The sequence below is a fragment of the Polyodon spathula genome, chromosome 21 (assembly GCF_017654505.1).
Source record: "Polyodon spathula isolate WHYD16114869_AA chromosome 21, ASM1765450v1, whole genome shotgun sequence".
NCBI classification, from domain to species: Eukaryota; Metazoa; Chordata; class Actinopteri; order Acipenseriformes; family Polyodontidae; genus Polyodon; species Polyodon spathula.
The window spans coordinates 3171057-3192500 of NC_054554.1; the positions used below are offsets into that span (position 1 = coordinate 3171057).

The 21444-nt window shown below is 40.4% G+C and overlaps 2 protein-coding genes and 1 long non-coding RNA gene across 15 annotated transcripts in view; 2 read left to right on the forward strand and 1 right to left on the reverse strand.

Moving 5' to 3' along the window:
- Positions 1–203: 203 nt before the first annotated feature.
- Positions 204–7157, forward strand: LOC121296629 (putative sodium-coupled neutral amino acid transporter 7). 2 transcript variants are annotated; one of them, XM_041222380.1, is made up of 11 exons: positions 204–289; positions 1274–1635; positions 2204–2402; positions 2878–3022; positions 3273–3371; positions 3948–4005; positions 4112–4226; positions 4426–4573; positions 4854–5053; positions 5268–5322; positions 5422–7157. In XM_041222380.1, the coding sequence occupies exons 2-11, from the start codon at positions 1375–1377 to the stop codon at positions 5534–5536; spliced, it is 1395 nt and encodes a 464-aa protein (XP_041078314.1). In that variant the 5' UTR covers positions 204–289; positions 1274–1374; the 3' UTR covers positions 5537–7157. The 2 variants fall into 2 exon arrangements, with proteins under 2 accessions (XP_041078314.1, XP_041078315.1); XM_041222381.1 differs by lacking the exon at positions 204–289 and adding an exon at positions 325–489.
- A 696-nt stretch (positions 7158–7853) lies between these two features.
- LOC121296135 lies at positions 7854–11897 on the reverse strand. 2 transcript variants are annotated; one of them, XR_005947022.1, is made up of 5 exons: positions 11593–11897; positions 10732–10843; positions 9962–10080; positions 9577–9781; positions 7854–8528 (listed from the first exon to the last, which is right to left on the reverse strand). It is a non-coding gene; the product is annotated as an uncharacterized LOC121296135 (long non-coding RNA). The 2 variants fall into 2 exon arrangements; XR_005947021.1 differs by having other exon boundaries at positions 9577–10080.
- A 990-nt stretch (positions 11898–12887) lies between these two features.
- Positions 12888–21444, forward strand: part of LOC121296197 (CCR4-NOT transcription complex subunit 1-like) — a 27022-nt gene continuing 18465 nt past the window's right edge. For 5 of the 11 annotated variants that reach the window (XM_041221478.1, XM_041221479.1, XM_041221482.1 and 2 more), the window contains exons 1-6: positions 12888–13284; positions 16884–17166; positions 18209–18316; positions 19696–19794; positions 20897–20965; positions 21046–21100. In XM_041221478.1, coding sequence (XP_041077412.1) covers positions 17065–17166; positions 18209–18316; positions 19696–19794; positions 20897–20965; positions 21046–21100 — 433 coding nt within the window. In that variant the 5' untranslated portion in view covers positions 12888–13284; positions 16884–17064. The remainder of the gene's footprint in view (positions 13285–16883; positions 17167–18208; positions 18317–19695; positions 19795–20896; positions 20966–21045; positions 21101–21444) is intronic. The other 6 variants (XM_041221476.1, XM_041221477.1, XM_041221480.1 and 3 more) reach the window with 2 other exon arrangements.

Genomic DNA, 21444 nt, shown 5'->3' on the forward strand with positions numbered 1-21444 from the left:
ATATCGTATTATATATATATATATATATATATATATATATATATATATATATATATATATATATATATAAATATTATAAGATGATATCACTTTGTATACATTATTTTGCCATTGTTTTTTTGTTTAAAGCGCGAAGCACAAAAAACTACATTTCCCGGTAGCCAATTAGATCACGTGATTTACACAAAATGACGTCACGAGGCGGTCACATGCCCCAGCTGCTGGATCAGCACAGGGAGACAGGAATCTGCTCGACCCGTGAAAAACAACAGAAATAGCCAAGGGAGCGGTGAGTGAGATGTTTATGTTAATATTTTGCATCATATTAGACATTGGTAAATTAAATGCCATGTTTATATGATTTAAATATTAGGCAGGCTGCAGTACTGCAAATACAGTGTTACAGTAAAGCTGAGACAATGAACAGATCCTGCTTGTGTACACCTACCAGATTATTGAGGTTACCGTAATCTTCGATACGACTACAAGGTCAGTATTGCAGATTCACAGCTGCAACTGCAAGGTAATCACAGGCAGGTTGGTTGTGTATTATTTCTGTAGTATATGGAATTCGTATGATCGAGGCACAGAAATGCTGCTGATGTTTTGGGATACCGATGTAATTGTAATTGAGCTAAACCTCTGAACAAAACGAAATCACAAGCGATAACTTCAATTCATGATGCGGCTTTGCCTGATGTGCATCTAGATTTGAAATGTCGAATGCCTCTATATCAGGTTGCAAGTCGTGTTGTCGCCTGTTGGTTTAAATACATTCATAACGCATATTTGAATTAGAAGATTGCGGGAGCTATGACTTTGTATTGTGTTACGTGGAAGCAGTTTGATTCTGCGCACATAGCACGAGCTCCTTTATTGACAAGGACGAGTTCAAATTAGGCTGGGCTACTGAAACGTGAAGTATTGTTGCGTTTTAGTATCGTTGTAATCTTTGCTTATATCCTCAATTAGAAATATGGCAGTAAGCAGTTCTGGGTAGATCGCTCAGGATTTGAGTCTGTGTCTAAGCTGTTCAGTTTCACTTCAATGAAATAAAACTCTTATTGCACAATAAGCGGACAGTCTTTTGCCGATTCCTTTTTAGCTGTTTTTGTAGCCTTATTTGTGGTTGTCAATTTTATGAAGCCACTCAGCTGATCACTAGTTTTTTTTTTGGAGAAATATAACTTCTTCTAATGCCCCAGCAGGGTTTGAAAAGATATAATTTCATCACTTGAATACCATCACAGCTGTCTTTTTTGTTGCCACACAGCTGAAGTGAAGACAGTATGAGGTGCCAGCTTCCTTGATGTTACCTCCTCACCAACCCCTGACCTATTAGTATTAGACTGTCAAAGAAATATCTAGAAAACAATGTCCCGCACTGACGTAGTGATCAACAGTGACTATAATGACTTGGGCTGGAGCGAGGATGCGGGGGAGAGAGCTTGGCTGCTCCAGAGCCCCAGTGTGGAGAGCGAGCCCACGAGTGATAGCAAGAAGCCCAGGGGGGGCACCTCCTCCATCGGAGCTGTCTTCATCGTGGTGAACGCTGCCCTGGGGGCTGGCCTCCTCAACTTCCCAGCAGCTTTCAACACAGCGGGAGGAGTCACCTCTGGAGTAGTCCTGCAGATGGTAGGTGTTGTTTGCAGTGGATCTCAATGATTGATAAAGGAGAACTGAAGTATCTATATTTATTCATACAATTCCCCAGCAGTGGCAATGCAAGCTTCCCCACCACAGCACATTGTGGGCCACCTGTAGTCTGCTCTGTGGCCACTCTCTTAGCAGGGAAGGGAGCATTTCAGTGTCCATGCACATCCTATTCTTATGTATCCTATATCCTTTTTTAGCAATGAAAATCAGGGATGAAAATAAGACTCCTGTTGGATCGCAGTTTCACACGTTATAGGTTTTGCTGCAAGCTTGATTAGACATAGTGTTCAGGTAATACCAGGAATGGATCAAATTGCTGCCAGTCAACATATCCATCCCTGAAATAAAATTACTATAAAGTTCTGCATCGCTTGCATGAAGCTCTAGAGCGCCTAGGCATTTGTGATAACTGCATCTCCCCCTGTTGAGATGTTTGGCTTCAGCTATTAATGTAGTTCAAAACTCTGAACTGTGTATCTCTACAGAGAGAGGCTGGCAGGCAGCCCTGCTCAGCACTTGATTGCTGTGTGTGCTCCCTGTCCCGCAGTGCATGCTGGTATTCATCATCGCTGGACTGGTGGTCCTGGCCTACTGCTCCCAGGTCAGCAACGAGAGCACCTACCAGGAGGTGGTGCGGGCCGTGTGTGGGCGTGTCCCAGGCGTGCTCTGTGATGTCGCCATCGCCGTCTACACCTTCGGAACCTGCATCGCCTTCCTCATCATCATCGGGGATCAGCTGGATAAGCGTGAGTCATCTCCCAGAGACCACCACCAGTCGTGCAATTGTGTCATTCAGTACTTTTAAGTCTGTCGGAAGAGAGGAGCTGGCACCAGGGATAGATTAAGAAACTGTGTCTGAGAAACTGTCAGGGCAATGCCATGCAATTCAATGCACCTGCAACATGACTCCCTGTAGCTGATTTAGAAACAAAAACTGTATTAGTGGGATTTTGTATTTTTCTTGTTGGTTGATACAGACTGTTCTTGTCTTTGTTCTGCACACTTCTAGTTCCTTAAAACTGGGGCCAGCCGGTGTCTTCATGTTAACAGCTTGCACTCTGCTCTGAAGGATGCTCCTTCAAATAGGATCCCAGCCTTGTTTAGTTCAATCTTCCTTATTGTTTTAGTGATCCTCATGAAGATCTGATTGAAACTTCATTTCAGTGTGTTGTCGAGGTACTGGGGTCGATTGCACCTTGTCCCCTTTGTTTTGTCCTGCAGTGATCGGAGCCATGGCCCACGAGTCTGAAGGGGAGGTGAGCACCAGCTGGTACGCAGACCGCAAATTCACCATCAGCCTGACCTCCATCCTGCTGATTCTCCCTCTCTCCATCCCCAAGGAGATCGGCTTCCAGAAGTATGCCAGGTAAGGCAGGGGAGCTCTGTGAAACTAGACCAGGCTTGCAGTCTCATTATAGGGGACCCTTGGTGTATTAATAACCTTCAAAGTATTAGCTTCTGTAACAGGCTGTGCACATCTGTTGTATGGATAATGCAGGTGAGATGAGGTACAGAAATTAGATACAGGCTGACACTTCTATAGTGGAATAGTTTGAGGTACGATAACGTGCAAGATATCTCTCACTTCTGTCATGCTTGATTGCTGTTTCTTGCAGTGCCCTGAGTGTGATCGGAACCTGGTACGTCACCATTGTCATCATCATCAAGTACATCTGGCCGGATAAGGACATCACACCTGGGTATATCCCTACCAGGTGAGCACAGCCACACTGCAAAGCAGGCAGCTCCTCTCCTCTGTACTGTACACTACTCTACTCCAGCTCTGTGCACAAAAGCTTCAGCTTTCCTGGGATTCCTAAAAAACTTAGGACCAAAACCTCTTTCAAATCTTCTTTTATTAATTCATACATACATGTGTACCAAGGACGGAAGTAAGGGTCCTATTGCATAGCAATTTCACCCACTCCAGGTTTTACTACAAGCTTCATTAGCCACATTGTATAGGTAACAAGCTCAGGTGTGTCGTAGTAAACCCATGATAAAAATAGCAAACGGTCAGACTGCTATGCAAAGGGAGTCTTATTTCCATTTCTGGATACACGTGCAGACATTTCTGTAGGGATCAATTGTAAATAAACCTTTGTGTCACATACAAAAAAAACTAATACTCAAAGACAAAAAAACACAATTATATGCAGGTATTTAATATGAGGACTTTGTTTTTATTAAGAAGTTCCCCTCTAGCCAAACCTAGGCCCCAGCATGTAGTTTGTATCATATACAAATGTCAGTATCCATATTAATATATTCTCATTGTTGTGTCCTTTTAGCCCTTCCTCGTGGACCGCAGTGTTCAACGCCATGCCAACCATATGCTTCGGATTCCAGGTATCGCAGCTGCTGTCAAACCACTCGTTTGTTCCTGCCAGTGAACCGATCTCACTGTAGAGGCGTCTCCCAGCCTGTCTAACAGTCTTTGCTCTCTCCCGGGCAGTGCCATGTGAGCAGCGTGCCCGTGTTCAACAGCATGAAGAGGCCGGAGATAAAGCCCTGGGGCTGGGTTGTGACGATCGGCATGATCATCTGTCTGTTCGTCTACACTGGCACAGGTGGGTGACAGCAGCTGGCTTTGAGTGAGGAACTATGTCCATGCAATGCAATGAACCTGCCTCCCAGCAGGTGATTTAGAAACACAAATGGGATTAGTGGGATCTTGTATTTAATTGTTTGTTGATGCACACTGTTCTTCTCTCTGTTCTCTTTGCCCCCCCTGTGCTGTGGCTGCTGTCTCCTCCTCTCTCCCCTCAGGGGTGTGCGGGTTCTTGACGTTTGGCTCCAACGTGAACCAGGATGTGCTGCTGTCCTACCCCTCCAACGACATCCCAGTGGCCATCGCCCGAGCCTTCATCGTCGTCTGTGTGCTCACCTCCTACCCGATCCTGCACTTCTGCGGCAGGTGAGGCCTTTGCACTGTGTCCGTGTGGCTCGGGATGCACAAAATCCTCTTTCGGTTTTGATTCTTTTCCAGTTGCTGCAATGTTTGATTGGAAGACAGAGCCTGTTTCCTATGTTATTTAGCACACTTTAATTCTGCTCCAGACGGAAAATATAAATTGTGTCAGCTGCCAGTGTGAGCGCAACACTCCCGGGCTCAGCTTTGAGGACAGCCCCTATAGAGTGCAAGGGCCCCATGCTGTCAGTGCAGCGGGCTGAGCCGCGTGTTTGTCTCCCTGCAGGGCGGTGCTGGAGGGGCTCTGGCTGCGGTTTCGGGGCGAGCCCGTGGAGGTGGATGTGACTCGGGAGCGGCGGCGGAGAGTTCTGCAGACCGTGGTGTGGTTCTCACTGACCCTCCTATTGGCACTGTTCATCCCTGACATCGGGCGTGTCATCTCCCTCATCGGGGGGCTGGCAGCCTGCTTCATCTTCGTCTTCCCAGGTGGGTACCCCTCCCTGGTCCGACTGCACACGCCCTCCTGCTCCTGTGTTACCTAGCTGTCATCCTGGCCCCGCTTCATTGACCTGTGCATGTGCAATCAAGCGAGGATGGCCACTGTAATGGATATGGGCATTGCAGTACATTATTGTTCGCTTTAGTCTTGCTGTCCTTTTTCAGTTGTTTTTTTTTTTTTTAATTTTCCCTTCCTCTCCAGGACTGTGTCTGATTCAGGCCAAACTGTCAGAGATCCAGGAAGTCAAACCTGCCAGGTGGGAAAATCAGTGTTTGTGTCTTTCTGTAGTGACAGTGCATTCACATAATCTAAATCACTCTGTCAAGCTCTTGACCTGTCTATCCTTCCCTTGCAGCTGGTGGGCGCTGGTGTCCTACGGCATCTTCATGGTCACTCTGGGGGCCTTCATCTTTGGCCAGACCACCACCAATGCCATCTACAAAGACGTCATCCACCACAACACAGAATAAACACAACCCTGCTGACTGAGTGCTGCCCTCTACTGCACAGGAAGACCTCTGAGTCCAGGCAGCACAACACATACAAAGCATAAACACTTGGCTCCATGAACAACAAAGCAGACTGTAGACTCTGTGTGGAATTTGCACAGTAAGTACAAGTCAGCTCAGGAACTGCTGTGTGTGGACGGTTGCTTTATTAACAGTATGATCTAGGTGCCACTGCTGACCAGTAATGTCCACTGCGCAGTAAGAAAGTGATCTGCTCATTACAAGCTTTGTAACACTCGATCGCTGACAGTGACGTGAGTTTTTCACTGTGTCTGTTAATTATGATTTAATATTGACCCCAATTTGGTCGGGGTTTGAATTCCTTCTCTGATCACTGTAGATCAACGTTTAAAGAAAAAAATACTGTGATTTCCTGCAGCAGGTAGATCCTGAAGCAGAGTCTACTGTCCTGGTAGAAAGCTAAGGGATGGGGGGGGTTGGAAAATGTAGGGTGGAGCAATCCTATATGTAAACCCCCTTTTTACTTGTAATTTTAGCTATAAAACTGAACCATGCAAAGTGTAGTATCAGGAATTTGGCTGCGCAGTCGACTGGAATTATTCAGAAGCTGCTGTAAAGGGGTGTAAAATGTGGGTTTAAAAATTGAAACCATGTGTTGCTCTCTCTGTGCTACTCTGCAGCTATGGCCAATAAGTGTAGTTAATTCTATAGGGTGACACAAAACATTTGGCCAGAGCTATAGATACAACACTATGCCCCCTTGCAACTTGCTGGAATCAGTTTAAAATCTTGGTTAAATAATTCATTTTTCAAATTTACACGACAAATGACACTTTGATAAATCAGGCCTTTCATGTTGTAATTAGAGGGATAAAATTTGTTTTATAAACTTGAAAGTGGTTAAACGGGTTATACTTCACTGTGAGCAATGTCTTCTGATGCAGAATGCTGCGTGCAAACTGCCTCTTCAGAGTCTCATGCATTCCCATGTGCATGCGCTTGCAGGGAACAGGCTTTTAGAAACTGAACTGAAACCAATCCCATATATACAGCATGCATTCAACTGATAAGACATAATAGCACTAGTTGCGACAATGAATGCAAGAGGTTTTCAAGCACTGGAAACAGCTGCTGCTTGCTTTGTCTTGTGGCAGTGTTACCACACCATTGCTTCAAGGCATACAAATTCATTTTCTTACCTCATTTTAACATAACTGTCACTGGCCCCTATTTCATTGGCCCCTTTGGTTTGTGTGTAGATTTTTTTATTTTTTTTTAAATGAATGCGGTTGCTTCCTGGGGTAAGAAAATTGATTTTTAAGTCGAGGTTGTCGCCCCTTTCGACCGGATGACGGAATGATGTCATAAAGCTGATTCTGATGTGTTATACGCAGTTTACACTATCATTTTATACCTCTTAGTTTTATTGTTTTTTTAGATAAATAAAATAAAGGAATAAATACTGCTACTTAATCGTTGCTTGTTGACTTGATCTTTTTTGTTTCTGGTTTTGCACACCCTGAATTTGCACTAATATTGGTCGAACTGCAATGAAATATCTCAAACTACCTTGGGTGCCTTTCTGTCGGATGGTTTGACAGCCGTGAATAAACACAAATATTGGGGCACAAGGGGGATTTTGCTTCTATTGTATATCATCCGCACTTGAAATAATGCTGACAATGGGGTGGAGTGGGTCAGGCTCTCCATGGCGCTCTCTCGTTGATTCAGGGCAGGGCAGAGCTGTACTCCCCTCTGTTACATAAGCGCAGGGCTTCTGAGAACAGCATCGGAAATGAACACGCTGCTGAGAGCATACTGTGTTAGCTTTCTCATTAAAGACTGCAGAATATCTGATAGTCCAGGGACCACCAAAATGTAGTGCATCGTGTACATGCCAGTTTAACTGTGGGTGATATTGCATGGAAAGCCAGCTCGCTATTGACCTTTTCTACACTGAACTTGAACCATGTTTATTTTAATTTTATCGAAGGTTATTCATCTCAGAGACACTCAATGACAGAATGTGTACTAATACCAAATGAACATTTGTAAAAATTCTCTGACAAATGTGTAGCCTTTGAAAGGCTTCAGAAATTGTCTCCTCTTTGTAACTTCTCAGCCCATGTATTATCTTCAAATAACTTCCCTAGACCTGAATTTAACACTTTCCTGCTGGCCAAAATCCATTAGGAGCACCATGCAGAGCATATTTCTACTCTAGCATCAATCACAGAACAAAGATTTCATTCAAAGAAGTGCAGAAATATTTCTTACTTAAGACAACGATACAAGTTTTATTAGTATTTCAATGTCTTATTTGTCAATTACACTTAAGTTTTCAGTGACATTTCCAGATCAGAATCTTCCCTTAGCTCTGTTTAGCTGTGAGACTCGCACTGGAATTAGAAGTATACACCCAAATGATGTTATAATGCAGTCAGATATTAACCTTTATCCAATAAAATATGAAAGTGAATATATTTCACACAAGAGGCAGGAGTTCTACATTTCTCTGTGGGGGGGTGTCTCTATATTTATAAGACTTCTAGAAAGCAGTCGTGTCTACTGGCTGAAAGTAGCATCAGCCCTGATATCATTCAAGCCTATTATCACAAACCAGATAAGATGTGGTTTCCATGGGGTAGAAAGGGTTCTATTACCAGCACACATACAAGTTGGGAGGACAACATAACTGCTCTACACTGCCATCGAGGGAGTAAAACACAGCTCTCTAAAATAAAACACACCCTCACATAAATTGTCCTGATTCATTATAATAATATTTAAAAAAAATACCGAGTTTATAAACTAGTTCAATTAAAGTACATTAACGATACATCTGGTACATCAGCATAGAACAAACATGGTATTTCTTCCATCCACTGGGGGCAGTGTTGCAGGGGGCAGGTTAATGGTTCCACTCTAGTGTACCGGGTGTACTTGGAGGTTAGACGTGATTCTGAGCGCTACAGGTCACAGGTGTGCTTTACTATAGGTATTAAAAAGAAAATGACAAAAGGTAAATCTAAAGAGAAGGAGAATACACTTGTTAGGACAGATCTTGACATTTCACACCCAAAGCGAGCAGATCTTCAGGAAAGTGCTTCTTTGACTTAACCCTAAATAGGTTGCAAAACCTCTGGAGTGAAGTAAGGGTCTTGTACTGGTGTTTACAGCCCACTCTTGAGTGCACCTCCTCCCTCAAATGGGTGTGTGTTCTGAAGTGCGGACTCTGCAAACCAAACTGTGACAGACTGACGTGCAATAGGAGCTGCACATTAAGAGGTGCTGTACAATCTGTGGAGATGAGAATTCACAGGACTGCGCGAGGACGGGGCAGGGGAGGATTCAGAGGTAATTAGCAGCTATTGGGTGAGGAGGCAGTTGGAGAGCAGCACAGACGGAGAGTTGATCAAGAAAGACTAAAACATCTTGAGGGCCGGCCCCGGAGCCCACTGTGACATCATGTGCCCTGCGCCTTGGAGGAGACAGGGAGGGAGGCCGGGCAATACAGGGCACTGTTTAATACCTTGAAGCAGGGATGGAAATAAGACTCCCATTGAAGTTTGATCCATTCCAGATTTTACTTTGAGACTGATTAGACGCAATGTATAGGTTACAAGCTCCGGTGTGTATAAATATCACCACAGGACAGCATGGAATGGACAATAATATTTGTAATGTTTGTAAACAATCGTGAAAATCCATCATAAAAATGCTGATGCTTCTTTTATAATTGACAGCAACACAAGCAAGACTGAATTTATGCACAGATGGAAGATTCAAGAAATAATTTAGCTACATACTACTTAGTAAAAAAAAGCATACAGTAAAGAGAGACATTGTACCAAATCAAGCTGGCGAATTGCTGCCAAGCTACTTAACCCCAAACAGAAAGTTCTTTTCTATTACCTTGAGTTAAATTTTGCTGACAACCTAAAAACATTTCCAGACATTAAACAGCGTGTAAGTAGTGCATGAGCGTGAAGGACACAGTTACATAAACCGCTTATATTGCATAAGTCATCAGTCCTCACCTTAACAGTCAGGAATGCCAGGTTGCTGTTCATAGAAGCCGGCGATTTGGTTGTCATACAGGCAGTGCTGGTACTCTGTGGTTTACCGTACTGTAATATATATATATATATATATATATATATATATATATATATATATATTTTTTTATTTATTTATTTATTTTTTTGTGCAGAACTGCTCTGGTACTGGCTCCCAACCACGTCACTGCAAAACAGGACAGGCAAAAAACTGATAAGACAGGGCTAGAGATTGGGCTAGCAGGGTGTGGTATTCACAGATTAACACATGGGTTGCCTTTTATCTTTTATCTTTATCTATTTGCACATGGGTTGCATTGAGTTGGCTTAAAAACATCTTTCACATCCAATGCTCCAAATGCTTCACCTCATCATCGTTCGTTTGGTAATTCTTGTCATCCAAATAGGAGTAGCCCACCCCAGCAGGAGACTCGAGGAGACATTGGTGAACTCGTTTAGGTAAAGGGTGGCTCCATTGTCATTCAACTATAGGGGGAAAAATCATACATAGGTTGTATGTATTGACAATAACTAATTACATTTTATTTCATTAGCACAAACACAGTTTATGCCTATTTTTATGTACTGGAATTGTTCACATCAGAAGGCTTTTCAAAAAGAAATTGGTATACGGTGACCTTCAGAATTCAGATGCCTCGTGGGTTACAAAGTAAAACTAAATAAATGTCACCAAGGAAGGCAGCCAGACCACCACTGAGTCCTCTAGCTTTCCAGCTGTGATGCGGGGATAGGTGCTGTCAGCATGATCCTTAACTCAGCATGCAAAATACAAGCTGCTGAACTCCTACAGGCTCCAAAGGGCTACAGAAGGATTATTTTACACATGACACAATACGCTTATGTAGCAATACTAAAAAAGTATTTTACAACGTCTTCAAGTCGAAATGTTTGCCAAATAATTGTACTATTATTATTATTATTATTTTATTTTTTTAATGCTACTACATATCCTACTATTTAATGTTTTTTAGTTCTGGATGACACGATGTCTCTGATTTGTCCTGTCCCCATTGCTCCTTGTTATTCGTGCAAAACCAGTACCAAACAACTCAGGCCTGAAGATGACGACCGTTGAGCTGACCATTGACCATGATAGAACTGTCCCAATATGCTTACATGGAAAAGTTAATTTTCAGAGAGGAATCCGTCCAGCGAGCTACAGCCTGGCCCCCCATTCAGCCACAAGACAAGGGGGTCACTCCCCGGGTCTCTCTGGCATGTCACAATCCTGGAAAGGCAAGAGGGCATATTAACAGGGCAGCTCTGCAGATCCTTTGCCAAGGACATTGACCTACTGCTGCAGAAGTGGTGGCACCGTTTGACTGGCGGCAAGTTTCCGGTGGTGAGAATGCTGTTGTGCCAAATGGTGCGGCAAACACAAACAAACTGGACTGTAACCAAAGCCTGCCTTCTGAGGATGTTAAGTGCAGAACAGGTCAAACTGGAACTGTGAGTGGTACAGAAACGTCACATAAATGCCACAAAACAAATCCATGTCAGGAAACTGAAAGGGTGACGAGAGTTAGCTTAAAATGAAACTATACTTCCCCCTCTTGAAAATACCCCTCAAAATAGGGCAGTTTGTATGATAGTGAGAAAACAGTTCCATTTGATTAGCACTTAGTTAAATATAATTCTAACACTACCAGCATAGACTGTTTGTTCGTGGAGCCTGGTTGGGTCCAGATTTTATAACAGAAAAGGGCCCTTAGCAAATCAGATGGCTTTCAAACTTGATTTCCCCAGTGCCTCTACAACCAGTAGGACCAGAAATAAAGGTGTAATTTGATTACACTAATTCTAGGAGTCCACGATATCTGTAGTATGTAGACATAAACAACTATTTAGCTTAGCAGTCACGTACAGAAAACTTCCAAGCATTTCCATTATATTAAAAAGTATGTCATTTGCATTCATGTTTTCATTGCAGTCATATACTGACATAGATTTCAGAATTATTGTTTTAGATAAGCATACCAGTAATGTAAGTATTTTCCCGGGCTCGCCTTGAGGTACCCGGACCACTGCCTGACGTTGGGTATGAAGGAGAGCCCCGGTAGATCGAAAACTTAATCTGGATCGTACTGACCCAAAGCGCTGGGGAACAGAACCGGGACAAAACACGCCAAGCAGCGCGGAAACATCCTCGCCACAACTAAGCGCGATGGGACTTGATACCCCAATACAATACTCCTTATGAATGATTATTATTTAAGTATCATACACCGCATCGTAGTCCTCTGCGAGATCCACTCTCAAAGTACCGTACCGGATGGAGTCACATGACCACTTCTTTCTGGCTCAGCCTAAATCACGTGATGAGTAACTTCAACTTCTGATTAAAAACTGCACAGTGATTTGAGCAGCTGGAGTAGTACTGATTAAACATGTGAATTGCAAACGAATACGATGAGTAGCTTCCATTAGCGTTGTACGTGTAAATGAGGCAAATGGGAAACATTTTGCATGTAAATAAAGGGACATGTAGTTAGAAAAAAAGAGTTTTGCAACGAAGGAATTTGTTTGTCGAGCAAGTTACTGATCTTCCAAAGGTATACTGTAGCGTTATTGAGACATGCTATTATAATAAACTAGATCTACCATGAAAACTGTAGTTAATTTGCAGTACCACAGTATGTTCAAATTATCGAGCCATATGCCCCACATGCTCAAAATATGACTGCTTACATCTTTGACAGCTGAGTCGGTACACTGTGTTTCAAATATTCAAATTAACTACCGATTTGTTTAAAATGTAATGTTTTTAGGGCGTTAACTGTATTTCCAACACAGTGACTAAAGCGAAAAATGACACCACGAAATTCCCGTGCAATGGTCACGGAAGCCTACGGTCAAACGCGTCATGGCCCATGTGACAAAACACTTCACCGCATATATATATAATATATATATATATATATATATATATATATATATATATATATATATATATATATATATATATAAACTGTTATACATTTTCTCGATTTTTTCCGGGCCCAGTCACGTTGTTTTGAAACGTGGCTGTCTTCCAAAAAAAAATAATATTTATATTTATAAAATAAGGATAATATATTTTATATATATATATATGTGTGTGAATAGCACAGTTATCGGGTGCAATTTATAAGCACGTTCAAATACATTTTGCGTCTGTGAGAGTTAATACCAAACACTCTCAATTATAAATGCCCCGAAGTGGACTGTACTATTTTCTGTTGTCTGGAGGGGGGTGGGGAGGTGGAGTTGGCTGCTGCCTCGTTCTAAGCAGAGCGAGCATAGGGTCGCCTGGCAAGATTTTTTATTTATTTATTTATTTATTTATTTGGAGGGGGGAAAAAAAATGAAAATTTGTTTATCGCAAACTCGTAATCCCCGCGTTTGTTCTAGTTGCCCGTACGCTAGGTGCGGATAATGAGTTTACAGCGCCAGGGCTGATTTGGTTCAAGTGTCTTGTTGTGGTGGTTTTGTGTTTTTTTCTCCCAGTAACGGAAGAGGAGGGGGGAGTGTCGCGAGCTCGAGCACTCGAAGATGGCGCTGTGAGCGCGCGCGAGATGTCCAACGCCATTTTGTGTTAAAAATCAAACCGAAGCGGAGAGAGGGAGCGTTTTTATTTTTAATCGACTTGAGTGGAAACGGACCGTCTGAATTTAATACGGGAGTCGCAAGGTAATACAAACGTGTTATTTGCTAGCAATCTTGTTGTTTAATATCTGTTCCAAAAGAACTTGTAAGTACGTGCTAAATGCTGGTGTAACGTATGGGAGATGTAAGACTTAAGAGTGACCAGCAAGGATCCGAAGCAAAAACGAAAGTTAATACAAAAATAAATAACGACGTAAGATTGTATTTTTTTTTTTTATTTAAGGAAGTATTATCACCTACAGATTGTAGCGGTGCGTTTAAACGGAAAAGGACGGACACGTTTCAGTAAAGACGTCGGAGTCTGTGTAAATGAGCTGTACTTTCATTCTTCGTGAAATCCTATAGAACAAAGCCACTTTCAGCTATAAGGTGGGGCGCCTATAGTAAATACGGCTGTAAAAGAGTTTTATGAATTGAAGTATAATATTAAAATAGTTAAATGTTCGACTCCACTCAAGAAGCTGTGCTTCATGTAACAATGGTTTTATGGATGAAAATGGATCAGCAATGTAGTGCACATGATTAAAAATAACTTAATGACGCCGTTTATAAACACAACTATAGGTATTCAGTAAAGGCTGTTTAAGCGAATTGTATTCCCTTGTTGTGACTTTTTTTGCCGGCAACTGAAAAGGCTTGTCCCCCACGGGCCAAAGTTTGCCTTAATATGAAACACAAAAAAATTCATGACTCGAGGTCTTATTCAATGTGGCTCATTCTAACGTTTTAAAAAAGCTTTACTTAAACACCTGAACAGAAATACAATATGCTAAAAATAAATACCCATTTGTCATAGAATATGCAGTTGTCTACCATTTTAGGATTCCAAGTTCACTGTGTGTATATATATTTTACACACACACACACAATTGAACATTTCTAATTAGAATGAAACGGACATAATTCAAAAGTTTAAAGTTATGCAGAATTGTTGTCTTTTAAATACAATTAAAGGAAACTGTCCCTTACAAAACCTATGTGAATACATTTCAAAACACGAATGAAAGTGCATCAAAGACGATTTTAGATTTTTGTTTTTAAGCAGCAGCAGCAGCAGCAGTGGTGTTTACACACAAATTACAATATCCTTACTAATCCACGTGTGACAGTTACAGGAACTTTTTTTTTGCAGGAAGCTTGTTTTGATCTCCCCTCAGACGTTAGGATACTGTCTGATTTTGGTATTATAAATGTCTCGAAATTATTACAATTGGCACAGAAAGGAGTGCAGCTGTTTTGTTACTCTAGGTTTATTTGGCAGTATTTTCCTACCAGAATATTTAAAATGATTATTGCCTTTTTTCTTTCTCCTATTGTGTGGAAAATTGCATTGCTTTTTAAATGTGAATAACTGGATGCATTTGAAGAACGATCCTTTGTTAAACAAATCCTTTGCCTTATCTCTTACTCAAATGTTTGACCATTTTAAATTGTACACCGATGTGAGGTAAAATGACACTCGGTTCAGGCCTAGGTAAGTTGTTTGAGTAGGAACAACATTTTGTTCAGCATTTTAAGGGTAAAGAGATTCCGCTCACAGATGAACTGTTAATTTGATATATATATATATATTAGTACAATGTGTGTACTTTTTAAAAAGTATTTGTAATCCGTTCAACAATTTTTCCAAAGGATTACTGAGTCACTCTGGTGCCCAGGCCTTGAGGCCTAGTAGTTGCAGTAATGTGAGAGCCATACTATGAGTGTGCATTTGGCAAAACGGTAAACGTCTTGTGTATAATATGTTCTCCTGATGGCTTAGTTCATGGTTTTGATCCTGAATATTTGTATGTACTTTTATTTATTTTAAGGCTGGTCTGTACTAGAAAATCGAGGTGCATAACAGTATTATATTTAAGCTTTTTGCCTGTGCTTGTCTGCAGTATGTTCTATAATTTTTTTGGTGGTGTTTTATACTTGACAAGGAATACTACACTTGCAAATATTTGCAGAAAAACTAACTAGGATTTTTTTTTTTTTTTGAAAATACGATTTTACATCTTGATTTATTGCATGAGTTCAGTTGACCTTTACCTAGTTTTAAGACCAAATTGGAAAGGCAAGGTTGTCCTAATTTAACTTAATGAAAATGTTTGGAAGAATTTATTTAGTGGGTCTTAGGTCTACCCAGGTAATAAACAGCGTGTTGCGCATTTGTCACAAAGCATGGAGGTTTGTTGACCAGGAATAGTATAGGTTTTTTCAGATTGTTACAAAAGATTAACATGTCATTGGATTTTAGTTTTTTTCTAGGCAGTAACTGGTCCTTCCCTCATTTACAGTAAAGACAGAGAAAGCATTACATTTGGACATTTTGTACACCTATGGTGTTTGGAGGTTGCCCTGCTTCATCATAATCATGGATGCTTACCAAAGAGGTTGTTTAATTACCGTCTCCTCCCTCCAACTTAAACTAATACAGTAAAGAGGCTTTGGTGAAGTTAATGTACCTCACTTTAATAAGGACAAACACTCATTTACCAGTTTTGGTAATTCCTCCATACAGATAAAATGACAGTTGTGCCACTTCTGGTGGAAGTGGAAGCAGTCTCTTTTTAAAATATCGTTTCATGTTTTTTTTTTTGCTTCTTTTAATGTATTAAAATAAGTGATTATCCCAACGTTCATTTTATAAAGAGGAAACTTGGACCAGATCCAAGGCACATGTCAATTCTACAACCCAATAAAAGTATTTTCATAAAGCTACCGTCCAGCAGTATAACATGCAGCATGTAATACTAATTGTCTTAACGTTACTGCGTTTTCCTTCATGTCACTGCGGTGCCTGTTTTAGTGGTGCCATGACTTATATTTGACAGTGGCAGAGGAAGTTTTGTCCATATTCAGCCCAGCTTCTTCTATCCAGAGAGTCGTGGCTGATTCATGCTGTGGACCCACTCGCCGGCTAGCAAAACAATGCCAGACAGTGTTCTAGCAATTTAATATCTTCCCTGCTGTACTGTAAAATCTGCCAGTCCAGGGGTGGTATTGCTGGTCTTGAAGACATCCAAATGCTTCCTTGAAACTTACCTCAAATGTGTTCATTCTTAAACAGGAATATTTGTCTATGTGGAAGAAGGTGCTAGGACACTATTGGCTCACCAATTTTTAAAACCATGTTTGGTTTTACAAAAGGAATGACTTCCTTTTCCCATCTAAAGTAAAATTAGGCCTAATGGTGACTGAATTACATAGATGTCTTTTACTCTGAACTTGAAATAAATTTGATTGTGAGTACACATTGTAGACTGTGCTGCAGCTTCATAGAGAGGCTAATGGTTTTATAGGACTACTCTCCTTCTAAACAAGAAAACCCCATGATACTAAAAAGCTAAATATAGACCCAGCTTTCTCTAGTATCGAGGTTAATGGTTTGCTTGAGTTTTTTTTTTTTCTGTCTTCCTCCCCTAAGGTTTCTATCCATGCCACCTACCCTGTGCTTATGAAAATGTCAGGGCTTTTCTGTCTTATAGATTCTATTAGTCTATTATTATTCTATTACTATTGATTTTTATAGTAAGAGGTCTTGGCAGTTGTATTCTATTTGTGTTGGTTTAAAACAAAGAAATAGGAAAAGTAACAAACCACCCTCTAGTTCTAATTTTGTGTTCTTCTTTATGCAGATGCGGTACTTGCTGTTGGATTGAGAATTTACATACACCAAGAATCAATAAGGAGGAAACTTGCCCATAACGTCAGATATAACATCTTTGTAAAAGAAGTTAACCTATCTCTGAGGTGACTAAAGGGGAATAATGGTGATTTTGCGCCGGGCTCGGCCGCCTGCTTCCGCCCCGACCAGCAATGAATCTTGATTCGCTCTCGCTGGCCTTGTCTCAAATCAGTTACCTGGTGGACAATTTAACTAAGAAAAACTACAGAGCCAGCCAGCAGGAAATACAGCATGTAAGTCTAATCATACTAGTTATTGGGATTTCTGTGGTTTTGACTATTCACAAATCTGGCTTTCCTGGAAGTTTGTTCATTTTATATTTCTCACGGTAGGTATTTGAGGAGAAGTTTAGCATTTACGATACTACTACATTTGACACCATAATTCAAAATTCAAAAGCTACGTTATCCCTTAAAATGAAGTAGTGGAGCTGTGTGTGGGCCATAACAATAGGAGAATGTAAGTGAAAATCCCCTTGTCTGAAATGTGTGTTGTCACATTACCTGTGATCTGTCGTACCTGTATAAGATGTGTGAGGGTTAAACTATTCAATAACAATTATGGGAAAGCAGAAGCAACTACTTGGGTATGATTGTCTGTGCAGCTGACTCATCCTTCAGTGTAGTGGCTGTGTCCATCAAGCAGTCTCCTGGAATGGTAACATTGACAATAAAAACACTACCAGAAAGCACAACGAATCAAGCGTGCAGCCGTTTACGACTAATTGCGACAAGCAACAGTGACCAAAATCGCAGAAGTGTAGTTTTGTTGTGATCCATCTTGTACTGATGGCTATGACTTTGTATTTATTGATGCAGCAGAGGTATGTTACTTGTATACCTGTTTCAGATAGAAGCTCATTGTCCTGACAGTCCAGAATAAAATCAGACGTGTGTCTTTTAGTATCTGTAAAGCGTAGCTATTGTCAGATGTATTTGTTACATGTGACATGTCTCTTAGTCGGGACATCATGTACAGGGCTCATATCGCTGGCTGTGTGCAACTACAAGGTGGGAATCCTTACATTTGACATTTGGAAATTTGAAGGGGAGGGAGAAATGTTCCATAGAAAGTATGAACACCGAAATCAGAAACTGCAGCAAAGTTTCTGTGAAAAGTATTACTTTTAGTCTGTACATAAAAGCATTATTTTCAGAATTTAAGTGAATATTCAGTTAGCTGTATTTAATTGAGTGGATTTAATCTATGATTTATCTCTGTCATATACAGACACTTTTGCTCTACATCAGAAAACAGTGTTTTGTTTTGTTTTAGATTGTGAATCGACACGGCCCCGAGGCAGACAGGCATTTATTACGCTGTCTATTCTCGCATGTGGATTTTAGTGGCGATGGTAAAAGCAGCGGCAAAGATTTTCATCAGGTAAATATTATTCAAGACAGCAGTTGGGTTAGCATGTCTAGTTTTACCTTACCCTTCGTTACAGCTATTGACAAAAAAACATTTTAAAAATGTGCACTTCCATTTGCTATGTAGGTCTTTGACATGTGTCTGTTTTGAAATAAGCAAACATGTATTTTTCCAATTTATAGCATCATAATAAAGGAAAAACTGTTTTGTGCCTTCCTTTTGGGTAGGACATTTGACCAGGAGAGTAAAGTTATCACCATCCCTATAATGTTGCCTTCCCTGCCAATTAACTAACCAGATGCATCCCCCAATATTAGACATGCTTTGCAGCCTGTAACAAGCTTTTACTTCTGAATGCATTGATTCAGTGACTTTGGAAGTGAAACCGTAAATCCTGAATTACATACTACCTGAAAGTAAGGCATGTAAACTTTAATTTTAATTTTAACCTTCAATGGAACAGTAAAATATATAAATGAGAACATTGTGTTTGCTAGAACAGATGCTTCTTTAGAAGTGAATGGAAGTGCATACAAGATTTTTTTTTTTTTTAACTGTGACCACTTTCAAATCCATGTATGTTGTGCAAGTTGTCTCGAGTAAGAAGTCTTTAGCCGATTTGTCAGTTTAATTTTGCCTCTAGTCCCTTGTTTAGTCTGTTCCTGCCCTCTGCCAATCTCTGCTTAAAGCAGCCTTTTATTATGCCTAGAACAAACTCAAGTTTTGCAAGAGAGAGGGAGGGAGAAAAGAGTGATATTTTCTAATTGTCTCCCTCAGCCTGCAGTCTTAGTATCCCACCTCAGCTCTGGAGGCTTAATCCCGCATCCTATGTGCAAGTGAGATATTGAAATTTGTTGCTCAAAAGCAGTTCTGTCATCCAGCCTTCAAACTTGGTGTAGAATGTTACTATAGTAGTGGTACCTCGGGTGTTGTGAATTGGCTAGCTTTATTTGGCTCTTACAAATCCTACTGCGTTTGACCTTTTTAAAATCTAAATGTCCTGCTTTTTAAACATAATCTCTTTTCTTTGTTTACATATGTGACTGATCTTTGCTTATTTTCATCTTTGTGGTCTGAAATACTGAATTTGACATCCAAGTAATAACACTGCTGTATAATTACCATGTTATTAGTACCTAAAAAGACAATTTATTTGTTCTGTTTTGTAGCCTATTGCTTATTAGTATAGTTTGAATTTGGCTTTTAAGAATCCATTTACAATTGTGTGCCCATTTCTTATGGACTTCAGATGCTCTTTCTGGTTGAGTGGACATTCCACCAAGCAAAGGAAGTTGTTTAGCTGATACAGAGCCTTACATGGTTCCCAATAGTTATAATATTCTTATTGTGGTGTTTTTGTTCTTTCTTTTTTTCCCTTTGTTTTCTCCAAGACACAGTTTTTGATCCAGGAGTGTGTGTCACTTATAACCAAGCCAAATTTTATCTCGACGCTGTCCTACGCTATTGACAATCCATTACACTATCAGAAGGTAGGTACTTTTATAGAGAAGCTAGAAGTAAAATTTAGTACAGTTCACTCGGTTTATAAGAATCGCACCCATCCTCAATTTGATTTTTATAAGCAGTTGATTCTTAAAAGCAGACCGATATGATTGCAATTAGCAAAAACATGCCTCCCGCAACTGAGGAAAATACATTAAAACAAGACCTTGTGGGTGAGCAGCTTGTTATATGATCATGATTGTTTATTCACGGCTGCAGAATCCTGTTTTACTGCAGTGTACTTGAATTGGTCATCTTGTGAGGGCGCCTAGTTTAACTGCTGTGTGGTATTACATGTAATGGCCTTTGAATTAAAATTACAGTACATTATTTCACTGTCAGGATTACCACTGCATTTAAGCATCTGTGGCTTGCTTTTTTCAGTTGCGAAACAAATCTCAGTTTTTCACTAAGCAGAGATGCAAAGCTTCGCAATCCCCCTTCCTCTTCCTCTACATGCATATTGCACAATAACTGCTGTACTCAGTAGGTATTCAATTAATGTGCATTCACTTTAGTAAAGCAAATTTTCACTAACAGAGAACAATAAATACCTGTACAATGCAGTCGCAGCACGACTTGCTTTTTTTCTACTGGGAGTCTCTGTGGACCAGGGATTATACTGCACATGCTCTGTGTATGTGCCTAATCACGCAAGATTTGATCACATTCAGAAACTGCTTTATTGCTTGTACATGTCATTGTACTTGATACATTATCGTATTACATGCTGTCTGTTTGCCCCAAAAGGATTCTTGTAAGTGGATTGCTTGATTCTTACAAGTGGAGTATTTTAGCATGGTTAGAATAGGAATGATTTTGTCCCAGTGAGTTTGATCACTATATGCTGTTTGTTCTTATATCAGTATTCTTATAAATGGAGTGCACTGTACTTACAGTAAGTTGTCATTGGATTTACTTGATAAGGTTGAGAAATGTATATCTACACACACTGGTCTGGGTAGATTTGTTTCTGCATTTGTGATGCTTATATGTGATTAAGCTTTGACGTATTTTTTGAGAATTGGAAATGTACCGTAATGCAGTAATTTCTGGATAGTCAAATGGAATCTTACTTTTTTCTTTCAGAGTTTAAAACCTTCACCCCATTTGTTTACTCAGCTGAGTAAAGTTCTCAAGTTAAGCAAGGTTCAAGAGGTAAGTAATGATTTCAAGCTGGTATTAATGTGTTGTGTTTTAAGGATTTCATGCAGTCACTAATGTGAATTTTTTTTTAGGTTGTTTTTGGCCTTGCGTTGTTGAATTCTTCCAGCTCAGATCTGAAAGGGTTTGGTAAGTTAGACACACTTTGTTCTGGGGGGGGGGTGGTGGTAAAGATTACTAGGCAAAAAGCATATGTGAAATAAGCACACAAAGTAACACCTGAATTAATCCATCAAATAATTAACCAGGATCTGTCAGTAGATCCATTTTCAGTGGTAATTAACAACTGAATTCAGTGTTACGAGTAAAGATGGTGCTTTATGTGCCTTGAACTATCTGGATGTTGTTGCAACACAATCTCATGAGTGCTAATCAAAAGTTGGCCATAGACAAATGATTTCTTGGGCTATTTAGAAAAACATAAACCATTTTTCCGGCTTGAGGAGAAGACCGGTGGTTTTGTAGTTTTTATT